Source organism: Macrobrachium rosenbergii, chromosome 55 (genome assembly GCF_040412425.1).
Source record: "Macrobrachium rosenbergii isolate ZJJX-2024 chromosome 55, ASM4041242v1, whole genome shotgun sequence".
Classification (NCBI taxonomy): domain Eukaryota; kingdom Metazoa; phylum Arthropoda; class Malacostraca; order Decapoda; family Palaemonidae; genus Macrobrachium; species Macrobrachium rosenbergii.
The window spans coordinates 84,383,256-84,410,108 of record NC_089795.1 but is presented as its reverse complement, the minus strand read 5'-3'; the positions used below and the strand labels follow the sequence as shown (position 1 = coordinate 84,410,108).

At 37.3% G+C, this 26,853-nt stretch overlaps 1 protein-coding gene and 1 long non-coding RNA gene across 2 annotated transcripts in view; one reads left to right on the top strand and one right to left on the bottom strand.

Moving 5' to 3' along the window:
* The window catches only part of LOC136835544 (caveolin-3-like), a 60,139-nt gene extending 37,579 nt beyond the window's left edge, over positions 1–22,560 (bottom strand). Inside the window, 1 exon segment of the mRNA XM_067099191.1 lies at positions 21,683–22,560. Coding sequence (XP_066955292.1) covers positions 21,683–21,731 — 49 coding nt within the window. The 5' untranslated portion in view covers positions 21,732–22,560.
* Positions 286–25,550, top strand: LOC136835545 (uncharacterized). The gene is made up of 3 exons (XR_010852187.1): positions 286–472; positions 6,598–6,767; positions 25,454–25,550. It is a non-coding gene; the product is annotated as an uncharacterized lncRNA (long non-coding RNA).
* Positions 25,551–26,853: the final 1,303 nt, after the last annotated feature.

Here is a 26,853-nt window from a genome sequence, read left to right as displayed (position 1 = left end):
AAGAACCTGTAGGTAATTTGACGGAAGACAAAATTATATCTACGCGCCATTTCTCTTAGTAATCTCAAAAGTACTCTTTTGTTTGATAATAATTGTCTAACCCACACACACGAGATGACTCATAACTCTAGATATAACAACTCAATGGAAAAGGCGGTAAAACGAGATTTTCTCAAAAATACTGTTACCTCATATGTCAATTCAGTAAACAGAAATTCCTTGGCTACTTATCATCAGTTGATGAATACTAATATCCATCTGAAAACCTCCACCTTCCTAGCTTAAAAATAGTGCTAGTAAATCCTTGGCAACTCATCGTTTTGCTTTCCGACTGTCCGACATCAGTATTCAGTACTGTGTCCGCAAGACTATGTTTAGTGTGTCTAGAGACGCTGTGGTTTACTTTGGAATATTTCTGCAGGATATATTTTATGGCTTTGTTTTTGCTGCCGAAGTAGCTGTTATAGATTTTGTAAGTTTTCAATATTTTAACTTTTGTTGGGGGAGATGAATTTCGGTGGTTAGAATGAATCACCTGCAAATTACACCTCCACGGCCTAAGTGGATGTCAATGACACCCTTGGTCTTGAAAGAATTTAGACCTAGGCCTATTAATAATGCTGCATAGAGTACTTATTTCGTTTTGTCACTTAACAGCCGTACTGTATATTTGCAGTTATGACGGCAGTTCGAGTAACTACAAAATTTGTGGTAAAGTTGTCACTTACTCGGAAGGTCTCCGTAGGACGTACTAGGCCCAGTATATAGGTCTAATTTTATTTCTAGTAGAATTGAAGGTTACACATGCTAATACTCAAAATGAGTAGGAGTCGTTAAAGAGTGTCATTTAAATGTAACACCTGAAATCCTGCGGAATAGGATTAGAGTAGGATGACGCATGCTATTGTAGGTTAGCCAAGGCATAGCCTAGGCCTAATCAGAGAAGAATAAAGATAGCCCAGCCAACTAGACCTAATCAAAGATAAAGTAGCAGTAACCTCATCTAGTTTTGTGTATATGATATTCTAGCCTTCTGGAGCGGGGAAGTGCCATCAGTGCACCTCATGTGGTGCACTGTAGGCAATAGTTAAGGTTCTTTGCAGCGGCCCATCAGTCCAGAGCTGCAATCCTTATCATTCCTTTTACTGTACCTCCATTCATGTTCTTTTACAGTATCTTTCTTTCCACCCTCTTCTATCAATTGTTTCATAGTGCAAGTGTTAGGATTTCTGGTAAATTTTTACAACAGTTCCAACTCCATTTTTCTAAAAGTAATTATGTATTTTCATGTGTGTTTTTAATGTGTTCTGAATGGTTATGATAGTAATACATCAGGAAATGAGTTGTTTTTGAGTTACTTTAACTATACACCCCAGCTACATCCAACAAGGTTGGGGACCCTTTGGGAATGTGGGGTTTTGGGTGGGGTGTCCTCATCGACACAAAACAACACTTGAATTAATGAATAAAATGAGGTAAATCATAGCATACCTAGCAAAGGCATAGTCAGGCAACATAGGCTAGTGTAATGTAGCCTAACATCTCTTAACCCAAAGGAGTGGTGGCAGTGCTATCCTCATTCTCACAGATTCTTGGCAAGCTCTCGTACATGCTGGCAAGAGGTAATGTTTGCACTGCGCGCACTAATACTAGGGTTACAGGAGGTAAAATCATGTTACAATATTATTTTAAAAACAATTATAAATTTACCTTAATTGGATGAACACAAACGTTTTTGATGGGTTGTATACAGAACAAAATGGTTGTGGCTCCTCTACAGTGTCATCATAGTCGTCATCAGAAAATGATTCCGTAGGTGGTGATGGTGGCTGAGTGTTACTTAAGGTGGATATAATTTAGCAGCTTCAAGTAAAAATTGGTGTAAAACTGCACTTTACTGCTGCAGGTAACACTCCATGTTGTCTTAAAAAATCAATGTATTGTGTTTCATTTTCAAAGTTCGTGAATTAAGCGAAAATAATCAAAGTAACAAGACGAACACAGACTGGACATAGCCTCACTCTATGACAGACTTGAACTAAATGACAAGTGAAAATGTCTGACACCTGTAAGATTTTCACCAGATCACTTGACCCCTAGACGTAACACATAACTACCCACAATGCAATTTTAAGGGGAAAAAAATTCGTATCAGAACCACAATGCAGTTCTAAACAAAAACAAACTCGCATCAGAGCACAAACTGTGTCCGTGTTAAAGTAAACAAAACACTTAGAAATTTTTCGAGGATGGCGATTAGGCTATATAAGCATTCATATCTCGGATATGGTGAATTTCCCCAAAAAGTGTTCAGAGACAAAGTTTAATTATTTTTTATGCATAATGCATCTATAATACTATAGTTATTATAGAATGAGTTGGAACTATAGTAAAATAATACTGGATTTCCCCCTGCTACACCTTTCAAACCTTTCTATTCTCAATTTCACTTTCAACACTGAATGACCTTATAGATCCTAGCATTAGGCCTTTGGCCTAAATTCTGTCTTCCTTTCCATTCCATTCTGATAGTGTAGCCTAAGCTTTTGAGTTAGCCTAGCCTGATAGTGATGTGTGATAGTGTCATTTTGAAACCAGAGTTAGACCTAATCTTATTTTAGTCTGCCATGAAGGTTCGATTCAGTTTTCCATAGTCTCAGCATATTTCAATTAATGCATGCAGGTTAAATCTTACCTGTTTTTTCTTTTTATATTAAATCACATAATAGATCTTTCTTCTCTAGATCGAGAAAGGTATATGCTGTATATCAGATCCACAATAATATTCAATGGTATTCTTGTTGATTTTATAAAAAAGTTACAAAAAAGCTTTCGAACCCCAGAATTATTATTTTTGAAGTATGGGTATTTTGTCCTGCAAAAGACTAAAAGAGGGGGATGAGGGTGCAAAGAGCTGGGAAGAGAGTTGACATAAGAGGAAAAATAAGGTGCTAAATGCTTAGAAAAAAACTCACTGGAAATGCTTTCTTGAATGCATGGTGAAGTGAAAGAACGATCGTGCAAAGAATGAAGGGAAACCCATTTATATCGACGAATAAAGGTGAAAGAGAAGAAACATGCTTAAATGCGAAGTGCATTTATGATGACGAATATTGACGATAATAATCAGCAATAAGCAAAACGTGGCCTGCCACTGAGACGTCATTTATTAATCCAGTTCTTCAAGATCTTGGTATGATTATGAGTGTAAAATTACGTGTTCGTGCTAGTGTTCAAGTTTCCAGGTGACGTATCAAGTATTGATCACTATGTCTGATAAAACTTAAGTACGCATAAGATATTTTGGAAACGGGTCGATAATCCGACTTAACATAGTGAATGAACACAACATGCTATTGAGAGGATACGTAATCAGCTCGACTGTGGAATGTCAAATACGTATATTTCAATTCATGCGCCATGTAAATATTGCAATCGTAGTTATCACTAACTATTCTGAATGATGAAAGGGAATAGCAACAAAAACGTCTTCAATAAGTGTACAAAATCAATTAGTTTAGTATAATAACCTCATTTAATGGGCTAGTAGTTGACCTTATATTTGAAAGGAAAATAAAAGTTGCTTGAAATTATCCATTACACACTGTGTTATAATTTTTAGCATACATTTTTGTCATCATATGAATGACGTCAGTTGTTTCCCGAACGACCCTGATCCAACTCGAAGTACTGTGTAAGTTTTAAGTTTAATTTCATTTTGGCATACTTCACCTTCTAGGCTGTACTGTAGAAGGCAATTTTTTCTCTCTGTCAATCTTCCCCTCTCTTTCCTTCAACTTATATTTATTTGTTTCTTAAGATAGTGTAAGTGCATTACGAGAGGAATGTCATGCTTGAAAGACGAAACATAATGTTAAGAGTGGAGGTACTGGTGTATGTAAGTGTATCGTGAGAACTCGTAATTAAGAACAGAAAAGGCTCTGAAGGAAATCGATGCTGTGCCACTAAATTTACCGTAGAGCTGTGTAGTGAGAGGATAGGCTAGACAGCAACAGACAGCTATTGAAAGAAAAACAATTTTTTGTTTTTGCTTGTGTTCACTGACTATTGTTGAGAACATCACTCAAAAAGGAGAACCATTGTCGAGATTGTAAGTTTTCTTAAACAAACACTGGCCTTAGGAATGACTGAGACTTAAAATTACTCCCCAGAAGATCGTTCTTGGTGTATTGTTTTTAGACTAACACAGCCCAATCCTTGCAAGCCTATTGTCAGGTTTGTCATCCATAGGCTTATTGACTTGACAGTGCGATATCAAACACACATAGTACGGGTAGTTTAATTTTGTATTAAGGCGTGACAACCAAAAGGTCTGGAACCTTTCGTTGGAGTATACGACTTGGAAGTCAGCTTTAAATGCCGTAAATGTATATTGACAGAAGAATGCTAGATTTTCTGAAGTTCGAATTTCGAGTAAACTTTTCAGCCATGGTGCTAAAAGCATACTGATGTTACAACAGCTGCTTGTCAGGATCTTGTGACATCTTTCAAAGTTAGTTCTTGTGATGTTATTCTCCTTGCCGTTTGTCAGAGTCCTTTAGATTTTAACGTGGCAAGTTAGATTCTGCAAATCGGAGTGAAAAAGGAAAGTAATTTCTGTAAAATTTCAAGTTTTTGCCGAAGGCAGTTGCTTTCGATGTCAGGCCGATTTGTTACTAAGTCTGGATTAGCATGTAATTTCAAAAGTTATTCTTAAAAGTCATTTTACCTCACATGGTGCACAGTAGTTATTACTAAAGGGTTTTGCAGTGTCCCTTCAGCCCTCAGCTGCATCCACTTTCCAGCCTTTTTACTTTATTTCCATTCCTGCTTCCATTCTTTTATCCTGTTCAACCACTGAAACTCATTTTTTCTTTTCACTGTCGTAAGGGGTGAACGGCCGGAAGTGCCCCAGTGCTTGGCTTGACAGCTTAAATTTCATAAGCCAGACTAATCATGACAATTCATAACCTGCGCACTATAAATACACCCCAAATTTTCTTGACGGGCATCATCCACACTAGTCTACTTAATTTAAGAATTTTATTAAGACGTACGTAATATTATTTTGAAATGTATGGTTTCTTGTAGATCTTGTAGTAAAAAAAAAAAATCATCAATCTCAACTAGAAGAAAGTATGTTGTGTGGTGAATAATGTCATAACAGAGTTGATGGCATAGGCTTGTTTTGTGAGCACCAAATTCTCGGTAGTAATCTCTCTCTCTCTCTCTCTCTCTCTCTCTCTCTCTCTCTCTCTCTCTCTCTCTCTCTCTCTCTCTCACACTTTCGCGCGCTGTAGTAGAATCTTTTATGGATAATTTAGCTTGCTTGAGATATAAAAAGGTCTCTTTTAATCTTGATAATTTTTATGTCAAAGACAATTTCATTCAACGTGTGGTAGAGATAAACACGACGGTTATCAGCCTAGTCGACGTGAAATCAATACAACGGCAGGTGTTAGTGAAAGCTTTCATAGGTGATATGGGATAGTGATTAGTGATTAATGGTACTTGTTACAACAGCTTTACGGAACACTTATACACCTAGCAACCTGGTGTTTGTGTTGTCGCTAATATTACAATACTGTGACGATATGGTTGCTAATAAGTACATTGATGCATATTTCTGGAACATATATATATAACATATATATATATATACATACAAATGCATACGTATATATGCATATGTAAATTATATATATATATATATATATATATATAATATATATAGTATAAATATACAAATATATATAATATATATATATATATATATATATATATATATATATATACTATATATATATATATATATATATATATAGGCTAAATGTATGTGTGTGTACGTCAACAAAATAGATTCAAGAACAAGCATAAATGAACACATAAATTGAGCATATTTTTATGAATGGTGTTGGGCAAGTGATTGTATAAACTTATTAAGGGTTAAAGGAAAATGACCCCTTGTCAGGTGGCCTTTGTACCGGTGGTTCTAGAGTGAATCCTATTAATAAAAAAAATAGAAAGTTTCCATACTGAGGTCTTAGATATACATAGCATTCAGTTAATTTTCAATAGTGACTGAGTTCTGTACTCAGGAGACACACGTTGCAGGTGAGTTAAAACAAGACAAGACACGGATTAATATATAAGAAGTCTGATTCTTGCAGTGTTTTTCCTTATGCTGTATATATAGAATATGAGCAAATTCTTAAGCAATATTCTGTAGTGCTGCTTCCTTACTTACCAAGCTGTGTCATTGGCATAAAGGTTATGTCTTAGAATGCCGAACTTTCAAGGGATATATATCTGTAATATTCGATGATAGTCACAGATTTTGGGTAAAATAGTCTCTGCTCACTTAATCTAATAAGTTATAGGAAACACCATACCTTTTATAATTTCTTTTCTGGAATTTAACAAAAATATCTTTACTATTTGGTGAGATATTACAATTCAGAACGTTACTGCTAAATTATACGTAGTTTAATTTTCTTCTCAAGCATAGATGAGCATCGTTAAGGGTAATCAAAAGGAAAAACTGATAATGATGTATACACTGAAATTTTGTTAATGAATATTTTCATTTTCTCACAGGAGTAAATTGATGTCTTCTGTCATCCTTCATCTCCCTTCGTCCTGCAAACGACGACTGGAAGCCGCAGTAATTGATAGGCCTAGTAGTAGCACTGCCATAGGCCTAGTAGCAGCACTGCCAAGTCATATCTTGCTTACAAAAACGGAACTAATCTGCAGCTGAAGAGCAGGTGAGCGTATGTCATTACTCTTTTAAATTAAGTAGTTCTGTTTGTCTTCCTGGATTCTGCATGCCTTCTTGATCAGCCTTTTGTTTGTTTGGATTACTGGCTCGCTGCGTTGACTTAACAACCTACCTACCTACCTTAAGGCAAAATGTTGTCACTTCTATGACGACATTGCTTACGCCAAGGAAGGTCGTCAAGAAAGAGGGTGTTGGATGCACTCGTATACAGTTCAAGAATCTGTGGTCAAGTCGTACCTTTCTCAAAACTATCGTCCCAAGGCACGATATCAGAGATTGTAGCCTCTGCGTCGTCCACGCCTTCCATTTGTCAAAACACTGTCTCCGTTGGTGTGGGTGTGTGGTAGGGGACGAGCTGACGGCAAGGAGAGAGCTAAACTAGCATGTTTCTTATCTCTTCGACCATCACACACATTCATTTCGTTTCGCCTCTATCTTTGGTATAGTACTAGACTTTTATTATGTCAATTCTTTTTTGTTTTGATCTGTTTTTGCTTTTATCCTTTTATATCTTCCCAAATGGATAACATGAACTTCCTAATGCAAAGTGTTTCTTCACGAGAACCCTAATCTAACTGCAGACTGGCTTAGATGATTGAGAACTGTCTGGTGTCACATCTGCCAAGGCTGCATTTAATTGCTAATAAAGCACTTGAAGCGCATCTTATATTTTCGTACGGTCGCATGATATCAGGAATGTTATTCTGCCATTTTTTCATGGATGCATCTTGCAAGGAGAAAAGGGAACTTCTCTCATTTACAATAATGAAGCAGGCTTTTTTTTGTTGGTAAAAATGGCATCGAATTACTTTTTACATCGCCAGTTTTACTTTGGTTTAATTATATAAAAAAAAAAAATTATTTATTTCCCTTCTTAAAAATATGTAACTTTCTTTCCTAGTGTTGCTGTTAGCCCTTCTCATAGATTTTATAATTGAAAATAGTGGTCGAAGATGGAAAAGGTGGCTTAGATGGGATAACGACAGAAACTTGGTGGACTTCGAATATGCATTTGTTGTAATTTTAATCAGCAAAACACCATACGGTTTACGAAGTTTGCTTAACTGAATGCGTCATATATATATATATAGTGATATGAGACTAAAGCATATATCTAAGAAGAACAAATAATGAGGAACAATTATATCCATTACAGGTTCTCTTCAATTGAAATTTAGTGTAAGAATAGAAGAGGCAAGTTAGTTATTATAATACAGACTGAATAAGATTTACAAATCAGATGGCCCGACATTGCATACGATGGCAATATTATACAGAAGTCTGGTAAGATCTTAATCCTTTACGGGCATGAATCGTGGTATGAGAGTGAAACTAAATGTACAAGGTGTTTTAAGAAGAATATATGAAGTTAGTTGGCAGAATACAGTGAAAAGTGACAATAGAATGAAAATACGAAGTCCTAATTGTAGATGAGGTAATGATAAAAGGGAAACGGAGATGCTTGGGAGAATAGTACGGGCGTATCCGCGGGGTTCCCGTCGGCACGAGAAGAGTTTAGTAGATATAGACCTACTGCAAGAGCCAGGGGGAAGTGTTAAAAGGCGCAAGTACCAAGCGCTTTCGTGTATTAATACACATTTCTTCAGGGTACTGTACCTTGGAGAAGTGTATATATTGAATACACGTAAGCGCTTGGTATTTATGCCTCTTAATATTTGCTTCTGGCTCTTGCAGTATATTTAGTCACGTGATCCTTGTGGCGGTAAAGCATATAGACCGACGCATATGGTAATTATGAGACGGGAGGGTGAAAATGAGTGAATTGTGAAAACAAAAACACTAGGAAGACATGAGAGGCAGGATTTCACAGAAGTATTTACAGTGAATACTGTTTAGTTACGTTTGAAACTGATTTAATTATGGTAAAGCTTAACTTCCTAAGACAGACTTTTCCGTAGACTCTCACGAAATCTTACACAACGAACACAAAAATAAACTTACAAAATACGATTCCTAAGAGCGACAGTGCCCTTTTAACTATTTTATTTCCTAATATATTTGCATGTGTTTTACACTGAATGCCTGGAAATCCTAAAGGAATCGAATCGAGAAATTCTCCCTCCAGCTGGGATTTGAGCTGGTTGAAAGTGAAGTTAGTGCTTAGCCCATATAACCCATTACACCATCAGTTATTTAAACAAAAAAGTAATCCGAGGTAAATAGGTCTCTTCCATGAATGATGAGTTCACCTGAGTGACGCCAGGATTACCTCGCCGAGGTTCTCCTGCTTTTAATCATGAAACATTTTGACATTACAGATCGCCCAAATCTCTCTCTCTCTCTCTCTCTCTCTCTCTCTCTCTCTCTCTCTCTCTCTCTCTCTCTCTCTCTCTCTCTCTCTCTCTCTCTGTAAGACTCCGTGCGTGAGCTAAGGGACAAAATGTAAAAATATGCATTTACCAGTTCCATTCATACTCGTAATTAAATTAATATAGGTAAGTTCCTTCTGATAATGATATATTGTACTGTCAGAGATATATTGCATATACACGTAACACAGTAGATAAGCCAATGTTCCAGCACTAATAGATGACCTACACAGATTAACCTATACATATTTACTACAACACGCACAAAACGTGACAGCCATGAGGTATAATAATTTCTTGGTTACATCATGGAAGACGGATAAATGCTTCGCATATTTATCACAAGGTAACATAGTAATTCATCCTCTTTTTGGCTTATTTTACTTAGCCCTCTTCATTATAATTTACATCTTTACATTACTGTTTGTTTCGTGTCATTGGCCTTGATATTTTCCTTCGTTTTCTGCTCACTTCATTTGCCATAACGCCATTCGTTCACATATATTGCATTTTCGTTGATGCCTATACATTTCCCCTTCTTCCTTCGTGTGTTTACCCAGTTCACATTTCTTCGGTAATTTGCAGTTCCTTCTTACATTATTTAAGTGCTCACTGCGACAATTTTCTTTTCAAACATCTTTACTTCGGTTTGGTTTATATGTGCTTTCGTACTAACACTTAATGCTAACGTGATTGTTTCTTTAATTGTGTTTTCTTATTGCTTAAGGTTCTTTGCAGCATGCCTTCGGCCCCTAGCCACAACCCCTTCCATTTCTTTTCACCTTAACTCCGTTCATATTTTCATTCTTATACCTTTGTTTCCTTCCTCTCCCGTCTATTGTTTCATAGTGTAACTGCGAGTTTTCCTCCTGTTACACCTTCCAAACGTTCTACTCTTGTTTCCCTTTCAGCGCTGAATGACCTCATAGGTCCCAGCGCTTGGCCTGTGGCTAAATTCTATCTTCCATTCCTATGAGTTCTTATAACATTGCCCTTGGTCCGTTCAGTGGTGTATTCCTTGTACTTCTATAACTCTGACCTTATTCGTTAATGAGTTTTATGTATGCTTTTTTTTTTTACTGTTATTCCTTATATTCCAGCCTTTCCAACCGAAGGCGTTTTATTCACTCATAGTTTTTCGTCTCCCGCTTGTAGTTTTAAAATATTGATAGGTTCTCTGTTTTCTTTCACACACTGTACAATGTTTACCTCTAAGTTGACGATAATTGTCTTTAGTTTATGGTGAACAAAACCGATTGGAATCCTAATGGGCAACGAGGACGTCATCGAAGTGCTCAGTAGAATGTCAAAACTTAGTTTTTTTTATATATTAAATGGTCCATATCTCATGTCAGAAATTTTTTATGCGTAAAATGGTCCATATCTCATCCAGACTTGTTGAAGAAAGTAATTTAAATTAGCTTTACCCCCTTTACAGGAACAGAATAAGAGAGCTGTATTGATACAGTTTTAGGGTTTGTTATTAGTCCTCTATCTTAAATCTTACATCTTAAATCTGAATGACTTCCCCACAAACGTTTGCACCCGAGACTCCCGTCATCTCATGGAAATGCTGCTGTGTTTGGAGTATCGTGACGTTAAAGTTCGTTCGTGTAAGAATAGTGTTCCTCGCGGCCTTGACATTCATGAAGAATGTATAGGCCTATCTTGTATTCTTCACTGCGCCCGCACCGTTACCATACTTTGTATGTCCTATAGGTTTTGATTTATTTTTCATAAGAAAAACACAAAAACATAAAGCCTATAAAGTATTTGTTTCCAACAATTGACGAATTTTCTCGAAATGTTTGTCAGGAAGTGCGGATTGATCTATTTTAGAATGTAGCAGATAGATTTCCAGTTTTGACAGCAGACGCTGAACACTGCAACACTGACGTGTTGATGACTAATCATAAGCTAAGAAATGTGAATGTGTGATGATAATGAACTCGTTTAAACCCATCCAGAACTTCATGTTTTCTTAGTGATAGTGATTTGGAAAATAGCGCGTGAGCGTAAGTTTATGGAAGTCCCGTCTCTACGAGTGTGGCAATGTTGCTCAGAGCAACAAATTTGTATGAAATCCTCCAAATATAGTATGATATATTATGCTAGCATCTTGTGAAGGTTTCATAGTCGGTTTTTTTCTTTTGCCGCTACGTACGTTTAGTCTTGTATTTACAAATACACATGTATATATATAAATCTATAAATATAGATATATATATATATATATATATATATATATATATATATATTATATATATATATATATATATATATATATGTATATTATACACACACACACACACGTGTGTATATATATATTGTAATAGTATTGTGGGGAATTCATTTAACCCGTTAATGTACCCCGTGACTTGGCGTGACACGACCCACCTTCCTGTTGTAAAGAGAATGTCGCTGTACACTTTTAACAAAGAACACAAATCGATTGCTTATTTGGTAATTTTTGCTATATATATAAATAAATAATATATATATATATATATATATATATATATATATATATATATATAATATAAATATATATAGTGTATATATTTATATATACATATATTGATATTATGTATACATATAAATATATATATAATTACATATATAAATATATATATTTATGTGAAACATATATATTATATATATACATATATATATATATATAATTTATATTTAAATATATATCATATATACTTAAATATATATATATATATATATATATATATATATATATATATTATACATATATATATATATATATATATATATATTTATTTATTTAAATATATATCGATACTATACATATACAGTATGTATATGTATATATATATATATATATATATATATATATATATATATATATATATATATTAGTCTGATATTAGCTGACCTATAAACACAAGAACGGTTACTACGACGGGTCAATTTATTTAACAAGCAGGACACCGGCTTCATAACAACGCAGGCTGTTATTTATGTCCCTCATCACTTTTGGACGTTATTCCCCAGCGAGTATTCAGGAGTCCATGAACTCCCGACCTTTCATCCATGGATTCAGTCTACTGCCTACCTCCACCCAGTCCCTAACCCCCTTAGAGAAATCCTGATCGTTTGTTTCGTTAGTGTGTGTGTGTGTGTGTGCGTGTGTGTGTGTGTGTAGTTTTCATTTGTTTGTTTATTTTATATTTTTGGATTACCCTGTTTCCCCAAAAATATTTGCTACCATAAATGATGGTTCTGTACAGTCTGACCAAACCCATTTCAACGGGTCCCCAATACTCATTATTATTATTATTATTATTATTATTATTATTATTATTATTATTATTATTAGATTAGAAAATATTGTATTACAATATAATTCATTAATATCTAAGTCTTAGACATTAATGAATTATGTATATAACTCTAACATTTTCTCTAATAATTGCATTAATAAAAATCAATGCATGTAATTTTTGTTTCTGTAACACGTTTTCATAAGCATGATTATATGAAAAGAAAATGTTTATGAGGGCATGGTTCGCCATGGTTAATTTGGACAAGATTTTGGGTCACTGCCAAAAAAGGTTAAGAAACACTTCTGTGAAGGAAATGTTAGACAAATCTGCGCACACTATTCTCTAGTCTCTCCGAAACGCCATCCCTGTAGAGGGGTTAGTGCCGTCAGGCTCCTCACGTGGTGCACTGTAGGCATTAATTAAGGTTCTATGCTGTGTCCCTTCGGTCCCTAGCTGCTATCCCTTTCATTCCTTTTACTTTACATCCATTCATATTCTCTTTCTTCCATCTGACTTTCCACCCTCTAACAATTGTTTCATAGTGCAACTGCGAGGTTTTCCTCTTGTTACGCCTTTCAGACCTTCTTACTGTCAGTTTCCCCTTCAGCGCTGAATGACCTCATAGGTCCCAGCGCTAGGCCTTTGGCCTAAATTCTGCATTCTAATCCCGAAACGCCATTCCAGAGTTATTCTTAATATTCCCGAAGTGCCCCATTTTGGAAGTGTGGGACCAGTTGTGTCGAAAGTATAATTGGATATTAATTCCTCGCTTTCCAAAACTTATGAAGTTCCAGAAGTTTCCCTTGCGTCAGTGGGGCGTGAGTCAGATTCCACGTTAACCAGCGTGTGCTTTTGGCGTTCAGTGACGTACTCACCTCAGCAGCAATGGCCCAGGATGTTGCAATTCGCGTTGCTAGAATTCCCGTCTTGAACTCTGCGAGTAGTCGGAATCTGGGTTGGACCCTGGTCTACTGTGATAACATCCACGTCATTCCAGTACGAATATATCTGGTTCTTTCCAGACTTCCAAGTCGTGTCAGTAAACATTCATATTATATTTTATCAGTCATGACATATTTTCCAGCTTTCAGTATCCCAAATCGGGTAAATATTTGAAGTTGTTTATAATAAAAAAAAAAAACCATTGGTTTTATTCTTGAACAGTTTCGCTCTCTTTTGAAAGGGTTGTGCTTACATTGGGATTAGTCATTGTGGATTTTCGTAAGAGTTGTTTGATATATTGAACCTTTTAAATATCTTTCTTTTGCATCTGGCTGACGAATTGTGTTCTGTAGATGTAGGCGGATATCTTCCAGAACTGTTACAGTAATGGTAATGATACTCTAGATGGTCATAACTTGTGATTATCGTAATGCACCCGCTAAACTAGGTCAGGTTAAAAAAAATTATATTTATTTTTTTTTACGAAATATGAGTGTATTTTGTATTTTGTCACTACCTTTTTTTCAGTCAGTGTAATTTAATTTTGATATACGTGGTTTAATTTTCCATTATAAAATTGATTAGCCACAAACTAACTGATTTTTTACTCATATTTCTACGCCTTAGTGTTGTCATGTCTTTGTTTGTGAAGAGGTGGATCAATAAATATTAGTTTAGTTCTGCGAATTCTGCAGGATTATTTCGACAGGACCAATTTATGGATTACTCGCTGCAAATCTAAAGAGTGCCTCCTCAGTTGTCTGTCAATTTCCTGTTTGCATTGAACATCACCACATTCACTGTTTCGCTCTTGTCTTTTAAGAATGTCGATTGTCCCAGTTCACTTTTCATTGATGTTTTATGCATATTGTCATTATTGTTTTATTGGAGGAAGGACTTGAATTGGGAACACTCTTTCAAACCATTTGGTACAGTTTGAAATAAGGACTTCGTAAAAATCTCTCTTCCAAAGTTTGCCAGGAAAACCAGTGAAAGTTATACATACATCGTGCAACTGGAACTTCAAAAGTTCAAGCGAAAATGCAATGCATTATTACCCTAATACTGTTCTCCTTGCATTTTAATATTTTTTTATCTATTTATCTATCTATTTATTAATTTTTTTTTGATAAATGGGATCTCTTTTTCTGTATTTCGCTTTACTTCCTCTTAATTCTTCCTAATGAACATCATATTCTTTGGGGACTTGAATTGCATGTTAGTGGCTCCTTTGGTGGGCTTGCTCCATATGAATAGGTTTCATCTACTGAATAATAATAATTAATTATTATTATTTATAATAATAATCAGCTGAACTATTAACATTTTATGCGACTAGCAAGTTCAAATCTGAAACATAACCAATTCAGAATATGAATATCAGTAGCTTCTTTTCTTCCCTTTGTGGGTGTAAGTTGTTTCTCATATTTTTTTCAATGGAGAAATATTCTCATGTTAGTTTTGGGATATTTGTTTTGATATTTCCTCTATTTGGGCAAAGGTTACTCGCTCTTCCCGTTTTTGAGAACCATTTACATACTATTTCCTTAGCTGCTGCTGAGTGTAAAAACTCCTTCGGTAACTATAGTTATTACCCTTTTATTTACGTTTGCATTAAATATTAATCCAACTTCTTGGAAAGTCCCCAATTTTTTTATAGTTTTATTAACAGTCAATGTCCCCATTTCCATGATTGTAACCTTTCTCCTCCTCGTCCTCCTCCGTTAGGTGTTTCACTCACTACCCTCCTCCTCCTCCTCCTCCTCCTCCTCCTCCTCCTCCTCCTCCTCCCGATTATTTCCTCCGTTGGAAAGAGAACGGTGGTGTCCATGCTGTCAACTCAAATGGCTTGTGAGGTCTGAATACAAGTTGATAATCGATAGCCAGACACATTCCTGGCAGCCTTAGGGACTGGCTTCTTTTTTCTTTCTTTTCTCTTGCTTTTTTTCGGGGAGTGGGGGAAAGAGAAGTCAGGTCACGAATGCCCGAGGAGCAGATAGGAGGATTAGAAGGACAATTAGGAAAGACACAATGCCGTCAAGGTGAAGTAAATAAAGATTATGTTCAAGGACGGGGTGGCAAGGTAAGTCAAGTCTTTGTTGGTTAAATGGTGGAAGAAGGATTGACGCAGAGGTTTTTTTGAGATTGATATAGCCAACTTCTCTTCAAGAGCATTCCAACCTATGAAATGGTGAAGAAAGCACCATTAGTGTATGATTGTTTTGACGTAAGTAACTTCGACAGGTTTATAACGAAACAGTTTTCTAACGAAAATATGCGTTTAATAAAAAGTCTGCCACCTTAAGTTCCCGTTTCACCTTATTCTAGCTTAATTATATAAAAAAAAATTAAGGAAATATGCACATGACAGACAGACAGACATACACAAGGAAAAACTATAGGCTCTGATTTTGCCGATAAGGGACTAAAGACGATCCGCATAAACAGGAAATAAAGTCTAAGAATACTCGAAAAAATATATATAATTTATCACAATTGCATAGAATATTAAAGAGAACTTCCACTGTGATTGGTTGCTGTTTCTTCGTGACAACCACATGGTTACCAGGACCCTTTCATGTGTTTAAACCTATGACGTGGGTGACCACGCTCGCGTATTGATCCTTGGGGTTTTCCTCATACGAAACGAATGATATTCCTTTCTTTCAACCCCCCCCCAACCGCGAGTCATTTACGTCCGAAATGCAGTACATTAAAATAGTGATCTTGCACGTCACATGTTTAGAGGCTGTTAAGATTGTTTTGTGATTTATGCAAAAAGACCGTGGCTGATGTCACGATCGTGCTGTAACGTCATTACTCGTGCAGTGAAAAAATGAAAGTTCTACTTTAGTCATGGTAGAGCTCGAGCGACTTGCTGCTGAACAAATGCCCTCATTAGCAAAGTATTCGATCTCCCCCCACTCTCTCTCTCTCTCTCTCTCTCTCTCTCTCTCTCTCTCTCTCTCTCTCTCCTCTCTGCGAAGTAACATGGCAATGAGGTCACCGAGGACACTTCCGCTAATCATCATTAATTAATTATCGATTTACCTCGATTGCCTGTGACATTTTAATGTTTCTCCAATGTACATGGTGTAATCACTGAATCGATACATGAAGATCCTACCGGACAAATGTCACTGAATATTACATATATATAAACCTGAAGGTTGAGCTTTTTCACCGCACCTCTGATTACATAACGTGAAACTGTTTAATTCAGGAGACTTAGTCGAGACTCTCGACGCGCTCCTCGGCTGGTGCGCAATATATCGTCCACGATCCAATTCCGTATCCTACAACCGTACGCAGCTACGTTAATAATTCCCTACGTCGATCGATAAACGCGGAGCAACACAATTGCGTCATTATTTACTTCTGCAAGCAACTTCACAACCAGTTGCCGTGCAATTAGGAGGCGGGCGAAATGGTAGGCAGGCTTCGGGTATTTAGGTTAAGGCGTATTAAGTCCGGGGAAAGACTTTGTGAGTTGAGGGGGAGGGGGTGGGCGTGGGTGGGAGGGTGGAATTCAGCAGGTGGTTCTGCGCTACCCGAAGGTGTAGGCTAGTATGAGAGAGCGCAGACTGTCCTTTGTTTTCGACTGATTTTTTTGTTGATCATTATTAGGTAAGGATGTCATTACCGGATATTTCACTACCTAAAGGTGGCATGAGTCCTAAGTGTGTCGATGCTCTTTTCTTTATTTTATGGCAGTTTTATTGATTGCACTGGAAATAATGATAGAGTTTTTTCTTACGAGGAATTTTATCAGGAAAGGAGCCGTAGAGGAAGGTGTATATAATGTTTATATTGAATAGGTTTAAGTATATTGTCAGTAGGGCATTGACAGTTGCGTAATAAGAAAGATATTTCTTTTAAGATAAAAAATAAACCTTTGGGACGTGGAACCGTTTGCTCTTTTCTGACTTAGTCCCAAATAAAAAAAATGAAAATGAAAGAAAACTGGGCTACAGACCAAGCTGATGAATAAAGACTTAGTCACAAAAGGTCTAGACATGATGGTACTTTTTGAAATGTTGAATGTAAGACTGGTGTTGTTCTTATTAAGGTTCCACGAGCCAAGAATCTCATGAAACTAGATGATGTCTGTGGGATTCTAAACCGGAATTTCCTAAAACTTGAAACAGGACCTTTGGGTATGCACATCAGATTTTGAAGACCCGGTGTACCCTGGCTGTAGCTACAGTGATCATTCAAAACGTTCTGTAGTTTGTCCGGAAAAAATAGTAACACAAGCTTCATTGTATTCCATTATTACTTGATAAGTGAGACCTTTGGAAATTCATAAAGTTGCAAGTGAAATCCAAAATGGACATGAAACAAACTACACAATGATTAAATATCTGCAGAAGAAAGTTATAGCCTCTAGGAAGTCTGCGAACACACGTATCAACACGCTTGCCTCCCCCACCTCTCCTTTCGTATTGTACTATTAAAAATGGGTTGCTGAACTCAGACATGGCAGGGACTGCTCTATCGAACCCAGTCGTGACATTCAAAATCATCAGCTCTTGACAGACATGTAAATGTCATCACTTGATTTTGGGTACAGACATTTGAAAGGTTAAGAAATAGCTGAGATCGCTGGTATCACTATTGGTTCAGTGAATAGCATATAGATACTGACATCTTGGGAATAAGTAAAAGGTCTGGATCTCATGTACCACGGCTGTTGACACCAGAGTGGAAACTTCCAGGACAGTTTTGATAATAGAATGATACGTGAGTTCACTGGTTTGAACATGAATCAAAGATTTCGGGCAAGCAATGGAAGTAATATGGTTCTCTTCCCTCAGAAAACTCGTAACAAGTGGTGTCTTTGGTGAGGTAATGGCCTCTGCGTTTTGGGATAGCAGTGCTAGATCATCATAGGACCAAGTCCATTCATTGAGGTTAAGAAATAATATAAGAAGTGCCTTTCTTCTGTGGTGGCCCTCATGCCACTGGTGTTTGGCATTCATTGTTGGTCACCCTTTGATACACTTCCCAGACCCGGTTTTAACTTCACTGGTGTGGAGACCAGCGGTATAGCGAACATGTTACGGAAGTTCAAGCAATATTTGGTTGTTTCAGGAGATGGGGGACCTTACCCTGCGTTCAACCCTTGCTCTAATCTTGGCTTGGAGCCTCGTGAATACATAAAGCTTAAAGGCAGGGATGGGTGGAGATAACTTGTACAACAGATTTGAAGTTGCTGTTCTGAAATAAACCACGATGGCTTAAGGGTACTTATTTTTCGCTAAGGCGAGTCATCTTTTTTCGAGATTAATATTGAAAACCCTTTATGATCATGTATCTTGATTGAACAGTTTATTGGTTGAGATGAGCGTCTTCCCTGGAAGTTGCTGGTACTATGTAAATTTTCAGATTATCACGCTAAATTAGTTATGTATAGATCTGCCTTTCCCAACCCTCAGCATTCCCAAATAAGTAAGCTTTAGGTCGCTAAGAACAGCATGCATACCTAAGTTCTTAAAGGTAACTTATTGTTTAGTTAGTGCCCTTGTCTGGAAAGCATGGGCGTCCTGGCGCTATATTTACTTAAGAGAACAACGATCTGATACATTCCCACAAATTGTGGGGGATCTCGACAAGGTAATTCCCTCCGCACCCCTGGGAACCTTTCGTTAGGTTCATCAGATACTGCCGGGCACGTTCGTTCCTTAGTTACCGAGCTAAACGATATCGTGTAGTCCCCAATTAACTTGAGGTGGAAGTAAATAATGAATTTCGTGCATGAAAGCATTCACCCTTTTATCCCTTTGTCTTGTTCTCTTATCCTTATTAATTGTTTATCCAAGACTATGCTAACATTTGATAATTAAAGCATCACCTTACTTCTTTGTATAGTGGCATTAGCAGTAGTTGATTACACTTCGTTAAAAAAGGATACCTTAGATTTACCAGACCACTGAGCTGATTAACAGCTCTCAAAGGCTGGCCCGAAAGGATCGAACTTATTTTCTGTAGCTAAGAACCAATTGGTTACTTAGCAACGGGACTACAGCTTATTGTGCTTAGCAACATGGGACCTACAGCTTATTGTGGAATCGAACCACATTATAGCGAAAAATGAATTTCTGTCACCGAAATAAATTCCTCTAATTCTTCATTTAGCCGGCCGGAGACTCGAACTCGGGCCTAGCAAGTGCTAGCCCACAACTCTACCGACTCTCCCAACGAAGAACTATTATTTATTACTTGTTGGTATTAGGCGGATCATTATCATTTAACATGATAAATAGAAATATGAATGGGGAATTGTTTTCTGTACACAAGATGGGATCCTAATGTAAATTAGGTCAGATAGGGTCACGTAGTCTTTTATTAAACCCCGGGCACTGCAATGACCTTTGTCCCATGATCTTCCATAATAACTAAAAGTTTTATTCCTCTTATTCGAATATACACTCAGGCACCATGTTTTTAGATTTCAATATTTTTATGTATTCTTTCTGTTTTTTCTTGTATGAGCACTTTCTGTGCATTTTGCTTTCCATCTAGATCCTCTCTCTCTCTCTCTCTCTCTCTCTCTCTCTCTCTCTCTCTCTCTGTGTGTGTGTGTGTGTGTGTGTGTGTGTGTGTGTGTGTGTTGTGTGGAAATGAAAGACCATCAGTTGACTGTCTTAGTTAATTAGCTAATTTTTCTCTCTCTCTCTCTCTCTCTCCCCCCTCTCTCTCTCTCTCTCTCTCTCTCTCTCTCTCTCTCTCTCTCTCTGAGTGTGTGTGTGTAAATTAAAGACCATCAATTGACTGTATCTTGGTTAAATATTTAAATTTCTCTCTCTCTCTCTCTCTCTCTCTCTCCTCTCTCTCTCTCTCTCTCTCTCTCTCTCTCTCTCTCTCTCTCTCTCTTTCAACAAAGGACTGCTTGTTAACTTTATCTCAGTTAATTAGTAACCTGTGTGTGTGTGTGTGTGTGTGTGGGAGTAAAAAGGCTGTCAGTAAAGTTATTAGCATGGTTAATTATTAGTGTGTGTATATGTGTGTGGGAGTAAAAGACACAGTTGACTTTTTCTTGATTAATTATCATTGTGCCACCCCCCTCCTCTCTCTCTCTCTCTCTCTCTCTCTCTCTCTCTCTCTCTCTCTCTCTCTCTTTCTGTGTGTGTGTGTGTGTGTGTGTGTGTGGGTGTGGGAGGGAGTAAATGACCCCAAGGTGACTTTATCTTGGTTAATTACTAATACGTCCTTTCGGTGAGTGCGTCATCACGCAAGTAAGTAGTAATTAGTAGTGTATAATTTCTATAATTAGGAGTGTTTAGGGTACGGGTTAAAGTGCCTCCACACCCACCATCCCCCTCCCAATCTTCTCTCTCTCTCTCCCTCTTCTCTCTCTCTCTCTCTCTCTCTCTCTCTCTCTCTCTCTCTCCACCAATCTTCCATGAATCAATGTTCCTTCTCTTGCATTCCTGTGAAAAGCGGCGCAACGCGCATGCGTGCGATTCTGGTCGTAAATGATTCTTCAAGAAGACGACCATGGCTGCTGTCTCTTCCTTTCAAAAGGGTTTTTTGAGATAATTGCATTACGTTTGCTTGCGCGCTTGCTTTCTTGCTAAGAGTAAACATTTCCGCGTGTAGGTAAAATGTTGGCGTGTTAAGAATGTTTTTTGTTAATGTTTTTAAGAGTGCGATTAGGAACGGAAGGGAAAATTTAATGTTGAGCGCATTATTTAAGGGAAGGGAGAAATCCCGTACTTTAGGATTAGAAAACTATAGATAATCGAAAAGAATATAAAAAAAGACGACAGTTTCAAAGTATATTTACAATTTGGATATATACTTGATGCCTGAAGCTGATATTTCTTGATGAACTTGGGACTAAATTAAATTCAAATATGCACAAAATATAATTCTTCAATTTTTATATAAGCGATTTGAATTTGATTGCTACAGTGTCATGCCAAATAAACTTACCATTCGTGTGTATGCACTTGAACTTACTGTAATTAAAACCATCCTACCTGCATTTTCTAATGCACATGCATTCATCTAAGTGAATGTAACTTGCTGGTAAGGTTACTGGTAAGATTTTTTTAAAAGTAAGTAATTACACGAACAGTTTATTAGAGTTTTAATGAGGAAATAATGTCCCAGTTATTTTTAACTTCCATAAGACGAATGGCTGCCAAAATTTAGACATTTTTTCAAAGAAATTACTGACCTTTGTTTAGACTTAAATCATCAAAGTCGGTTTTTTTGTGTGTGTGTGCATCTCTGTCCAGTGAATAACTTGAGATGTGACAACAATTAATAAAACAGTAAATATAAAAGAAAAGACAACTATCTATTGAAACCTGGCAGCGTCTTACCGTAGATTTGACTCCAGTATGCGAGGTTCACTTCACCTTGCTCGGACATTATGACTCTCAACCTCCATTATCATTATTACGTGACCTGCAGACGCTGTTTCCTCGTCGGAGTTTGGTCAGGTCAATGAACTGTCCCTGTGTAATTCTAAAAGACGAATGGCTGTCTCTGCCTCTCTCTGGTCGAACAGGAGTCTCTATTTTTTTTTTCTCTTAGAGCTGTTATCTAACGGACCCGAGATCGACTTTACAGCTTGACGCTCGTTCAAGCTTTAGAGCCTTTTTCAAGAACGTAACAATACACTTGAAAGTCAGCACCGATTTCTCATTGTTTTTTCGCTGTTATTCTTACTTATATTATGTTATTTCTTTTCACCCGATTTAAATAAAGAACTAGATATCTTTTTGTGATTTACTAAGGGGGACGGTTGTCGTACTACGAGATCCGAAGCGTAAGTGACTCGTGAGAGAGAAAGAGAAGGTGAGAGAGAGGAACAAAGAGACTGGGCGAGTGTGTTCCTGTGGAAGGGGGTTGGAGTGAAGAGGAGGAGTCGGGGTTGGTGTTTGATATTTGGGGGAGGCTTTCGAGGTACCTTACTTGGTGGTGGATTGACATTTTATGAGTCTCTCTCTCTCTCTCTCTCTCTCTCTCTCTCTCTCTCTCTCTCTCTCTCTCTCTCTCTCTGTTATTCCCAATCAACTTTCTATTACAGGTTTAGGCTGGCCTGGCATAGCCTATTTGTCTTAATTGTTAGTTCGGGTCCTTTTTTTCGGTTTCTCGTATTTTTGTTAAATTTCGTTTATTTCTATTGAATTTCGATTATTTATTGATTAACTTTTACTCCTTCACTCATCTGTTGACTGTATATCTTCTTTACCTTATAGACCCCATCGTTAAACAAATTAAGAACCCCCTCTCTCTCTCTCTCTCTCTCTCTCTCTCTCTCTCTCTCTCTCTCTCCCCCCCCCAACCTCCTGTTCCTCACTTTTCTCCTCCCCTTACCTCACCCCCAGTATGCATGTGAGTCTAACCGTTCCCAAGATCCCCCCCCCCCCAACAAGTTCATGTCTGGAATGTGTCTGTAGATTAGAACCAGGGGCAATTGACCCCAGTTTTTTTTAATTACTAGCCAAACCCAGAGTTGCATTGCGGAGAAAGCGAAGGGACTTCACATTTCCCATTGGCTTGTTAATGTTTCCCGTGTACTGTAACCCCAACAAAGTGTTAAAATTCGTGATTATTTTGTTTTTTATTTTGGGTGTAACTTATAAAGCATATTTAAAGTTGTTTCCCGTGTTTTCTTCAGTAAAAGTGAATGATGTTTTCTGGAGTAGCTTGGCTTACCGTTGCCAACGGAAACACTGAAATAATGGTAAGCCTATTACGATTTTATTTAAAAACTCGTCCGTAGTGGGGTAGTGCCGTCAGTGCACCTCGCGCGGTGCACTGTAGGCATTACTTAAGGCTCTTTGCAGCGTCCTTTCGGTCCCTGGCTGCAACTCCTTTCATTCCCTTTACCCTACCTCCTTTCATATTCTTTCTTCATTTTACTTTCCACCCCCTCCTAACAATTGTTTCATAGTGCAGCTGCGAGGTTTTTCTCCTGTTACGCCTTTGTAACCTTTTACTCTGTTTTCCTTTCAGCGCTGAATGACCTCATAGGTCCGAGCGCTTGGCTTTCGGCCTAAATTGTATATTGTATTTAATATAAAATCTCAATATTTGGTCGCTGAAAAGGATATTGAATCGTGTTAAACATAAGTAAAGTTTGCATAGGGTCTTGCGTGCTGATTAGCGGGTGCCGTGTGAAGTATGCGTATTGCGCCGTAATTGTAGCTGAATGTCTTGTGTGTATCGAGTGTTCTACTTGATGGTAATTGTCATTTAGGACTACCTTTGCGCCATCTGTTGGAAAATTGATAAACCAGTTACAGCCAGAGGGGCCAATGAAAGTCGATCCATTCGAATAAATACCAGTTTTTTTTTTTTATCCTTGCTTAGCAACCAATCGCGTTATTGCGTTCCTGAGCTGTCGTTAGCTGTGACAGGTTGTGAGGTATTGCTATATATCTGTGTCCTAGATAACTGTAAAATTACTATTGTTGGACAAAGGAGGTCATATCAGTCTGGAAAGTTCTTAATTTATGGTCTTCTGTGTGCGTATCCTTATATATTCAGCAAGACTGTGACATAATAGATGTACTGAACTCACAGTTCAACAGTAAAAATATAAAATAATACATACATATGAATGATAGGTCACGCATGGCTGTACTTGGCCAAATTATTGTGAGGAATAATTCATGATACATTCATTACTCTTGCTATAAAAGTCACTGTTATGAACCCCAGTCGATTTTAAGCTGATTTTAAGCGTAATTTTTTTTTAAGAAAGATGGCTGACTAATTTACACACACACATACACACACACATTTATTCCCCTTTCAGTCTTTTCCTCGAAAAGGGATGGCTGCAGAAAAAAAATTTACTTCAACATTCATTTTTAGGGCAATTTACTGTAGGATGACCCTTATGCAGGAATCATCTGCAGTATTATAACCATTAATACTCACTAAAAACTCTTCAACAACAAATTTACAATTACTAAACATACCTCAACACTCATCTCTATCTTGCATGAACTCCAGTGCTTCCGGGACATTTAGGCATTTTTGTTCCAACATATCTGTTGATTCGGTAATGTAGCAATTTATCTTGTTCCTTTCCTCCTCTTCCTGCCTTCCAACCTTCCAAGTTATCTATTCTGTTGCTCAGTCCATCCTTTTACTTTTTTCCAAGGGACCAAACCTCTCCGAAACAAGGATCTTTCTTTTATCCTTTGTTAGCGCTGTCATCACTTTTTCATCTTCGTCATCTTCATCTTCATCTTTTCCGTAGGGGAGTTATGCCGTCAGTGGTCCTCACGTTGTGCACTGTAGGCATTACTTAAGTTTGTTTGCAGCATCCTTTCGGCCCCTAGCTGCACCCCATTATTCCTGTCATTCCGTAGTTGGAACCATTCGTAATTCGTACCGTAATTAGGTAATATAATAAACTTTTTCGACGTGCTTAGCTTCATATGCTTCAAGAAAGCGCATACTTGACGTACTTCTGCAAATTCAGGATCGTCTGCTGTAGTTGATTGGATTATCTTTCAGAGAACTTGACTAATGCTCCCTTGCCAATGTTTCTTTTTCCAATGGCTGTGTAAATATCCCATTAACTCGGCAATTGTTACGTCAGTCATTAGACGTCATCAGTGTACCCCCTGCTGGGTTTTATCCATTACATTGAAAAATGCCTCGCTTATCTGTCATGTGAAAACTGTTGATATTCCATCATTGCGACAATTATAGGCCAATTATCGTGTTCCCCTTCTAAGGAACGGATCATTATATGGTTTCTGGAGAAGTACCTGTCTGGTAGATGATGAAGAGTAATGTAATAAAAATTATGTATGTATATATATATATATATATATATATATATATATATATATATATATATATATATATATATATATATATATATATATATAAATGTATATATATAAAGCTCATAATTTCACGTTGTACAGAAGACGCCTGACATTTTGAAGAGTTGAGTGTCACAGAACTTCTTAACTAGGAGAAACTCATAAAAAGATTATTAAGAGCTCAGATACCTTAGTCTGCTATGTAATACATACATTATTTACTCAAAATTAATGAACGTTGCCTAACATCTTGTTGATGCCTAGTACGAAAGCATTAAAAGCCTGTCATTCTTTCAGATGTGGTGCTGACAGAGGAGCAGATTAGGCATAAGAAAAGTTTATCAAAGTTCGTCTCGCATTTCTCTGTACTTTGGCATAGAAGCGCAATGGCAAGGTAAGTTTCAAATAATAATGTCTTATTTCCATTTTAAACGCTCTCTCTCTCTCTCTCTCTCTCTCTCTCTCTCTCTCTCTCTCTCTCTCTCTCTCTCTCTCTCTCTCTCTCTTAGTGCTGCCAGTGTCCCTCATGCGGTTCAATGTAGGCATTACTTCAGGGTCTTTGCGGCGTCCCTTTGACCCCTAGCTAGCTGCAGCTGCTTTCATTCCTTTTGCTGCACCTCCTTTCATATTCTCTTTCTTCCAACTTACTGTCCACCCTCTCCTAACAATTGATTCATAGTGCAACTGCAAGGTTTTCCTCCTGTTACACCTTTCAAGCTTTTACTGTCAATTTCCGTTTCAGCGCTGAATGGCCTTAGTTGCCCCAGTGCTTGGCATGTATGCCCAAAATCAATCAATCAATACCTCTCTCTCTCTCTCTCTCTCTCTCTCTCTCTCTCTCTCTCTCTCTCTCTCTCTCTCTCTCTCAAGAGAAAAAAAATATTCAAATCTAACTTCCATCAAAACCCAACTTTCATTATTACCACCGCCAGCGAGATAAGGACTAGGTTATGCTGTTACCCGTGTGTATGATGGTGTTTATAGCTGGATAGCTCATAAACGGGCGGACCGATTATGGTGAAACATGGCTGATACATTCAAATGTTACCTCGAGTATATTAATATTTTGGAAAAAGCTCAGACTTAACGATTCGGTGCTATGAAAACCTACTGAACCTACGAGTTAGATTTCTTCAGTTTTTTAGCCGTCTCTTCGTACATTTGTTAACACATACTCTCAAAGATTAGGATTTTCTGTGGTTTAAATGCATTATAATCAGCTATACTTCAGTTAACGTGGGATATGTATCTTCTATACTTAATGTTTGTTGTTGGCTCCTATGGATATATATCTGACAGTAAATTTGGTATATAATCGCAGGTGTCATCTTTCGCTTTCTCTCTTTTTTGCTGCATTTTCTTATTTTATTTTTGTGTACATAATCCTCCTTCATGTATTCTCGTTTTTGTCATGGGTAAACAGTCCTCTTCGTCCCACTTTATAGCCACTTCATTATACCTAAGCAGTAGCATGGGATGTCATTAGAAGCTCAGCCATGTTTATTCAGTAGAATGACTCATGGCTGCTTTGCAAGATAAATTGCTTTTATACCTCGTGTTTATACCAGTGCAAATATGCGTCCTTCTTTTCAAATGCCACTAGTGATTCATGTAGCTTTATTTGATTCTTTGCTTTACTTATGCAAGTCGGATCAAGCTGAATATGCGTAGCTTTTGCAAAATTCAGAATGGAAGTT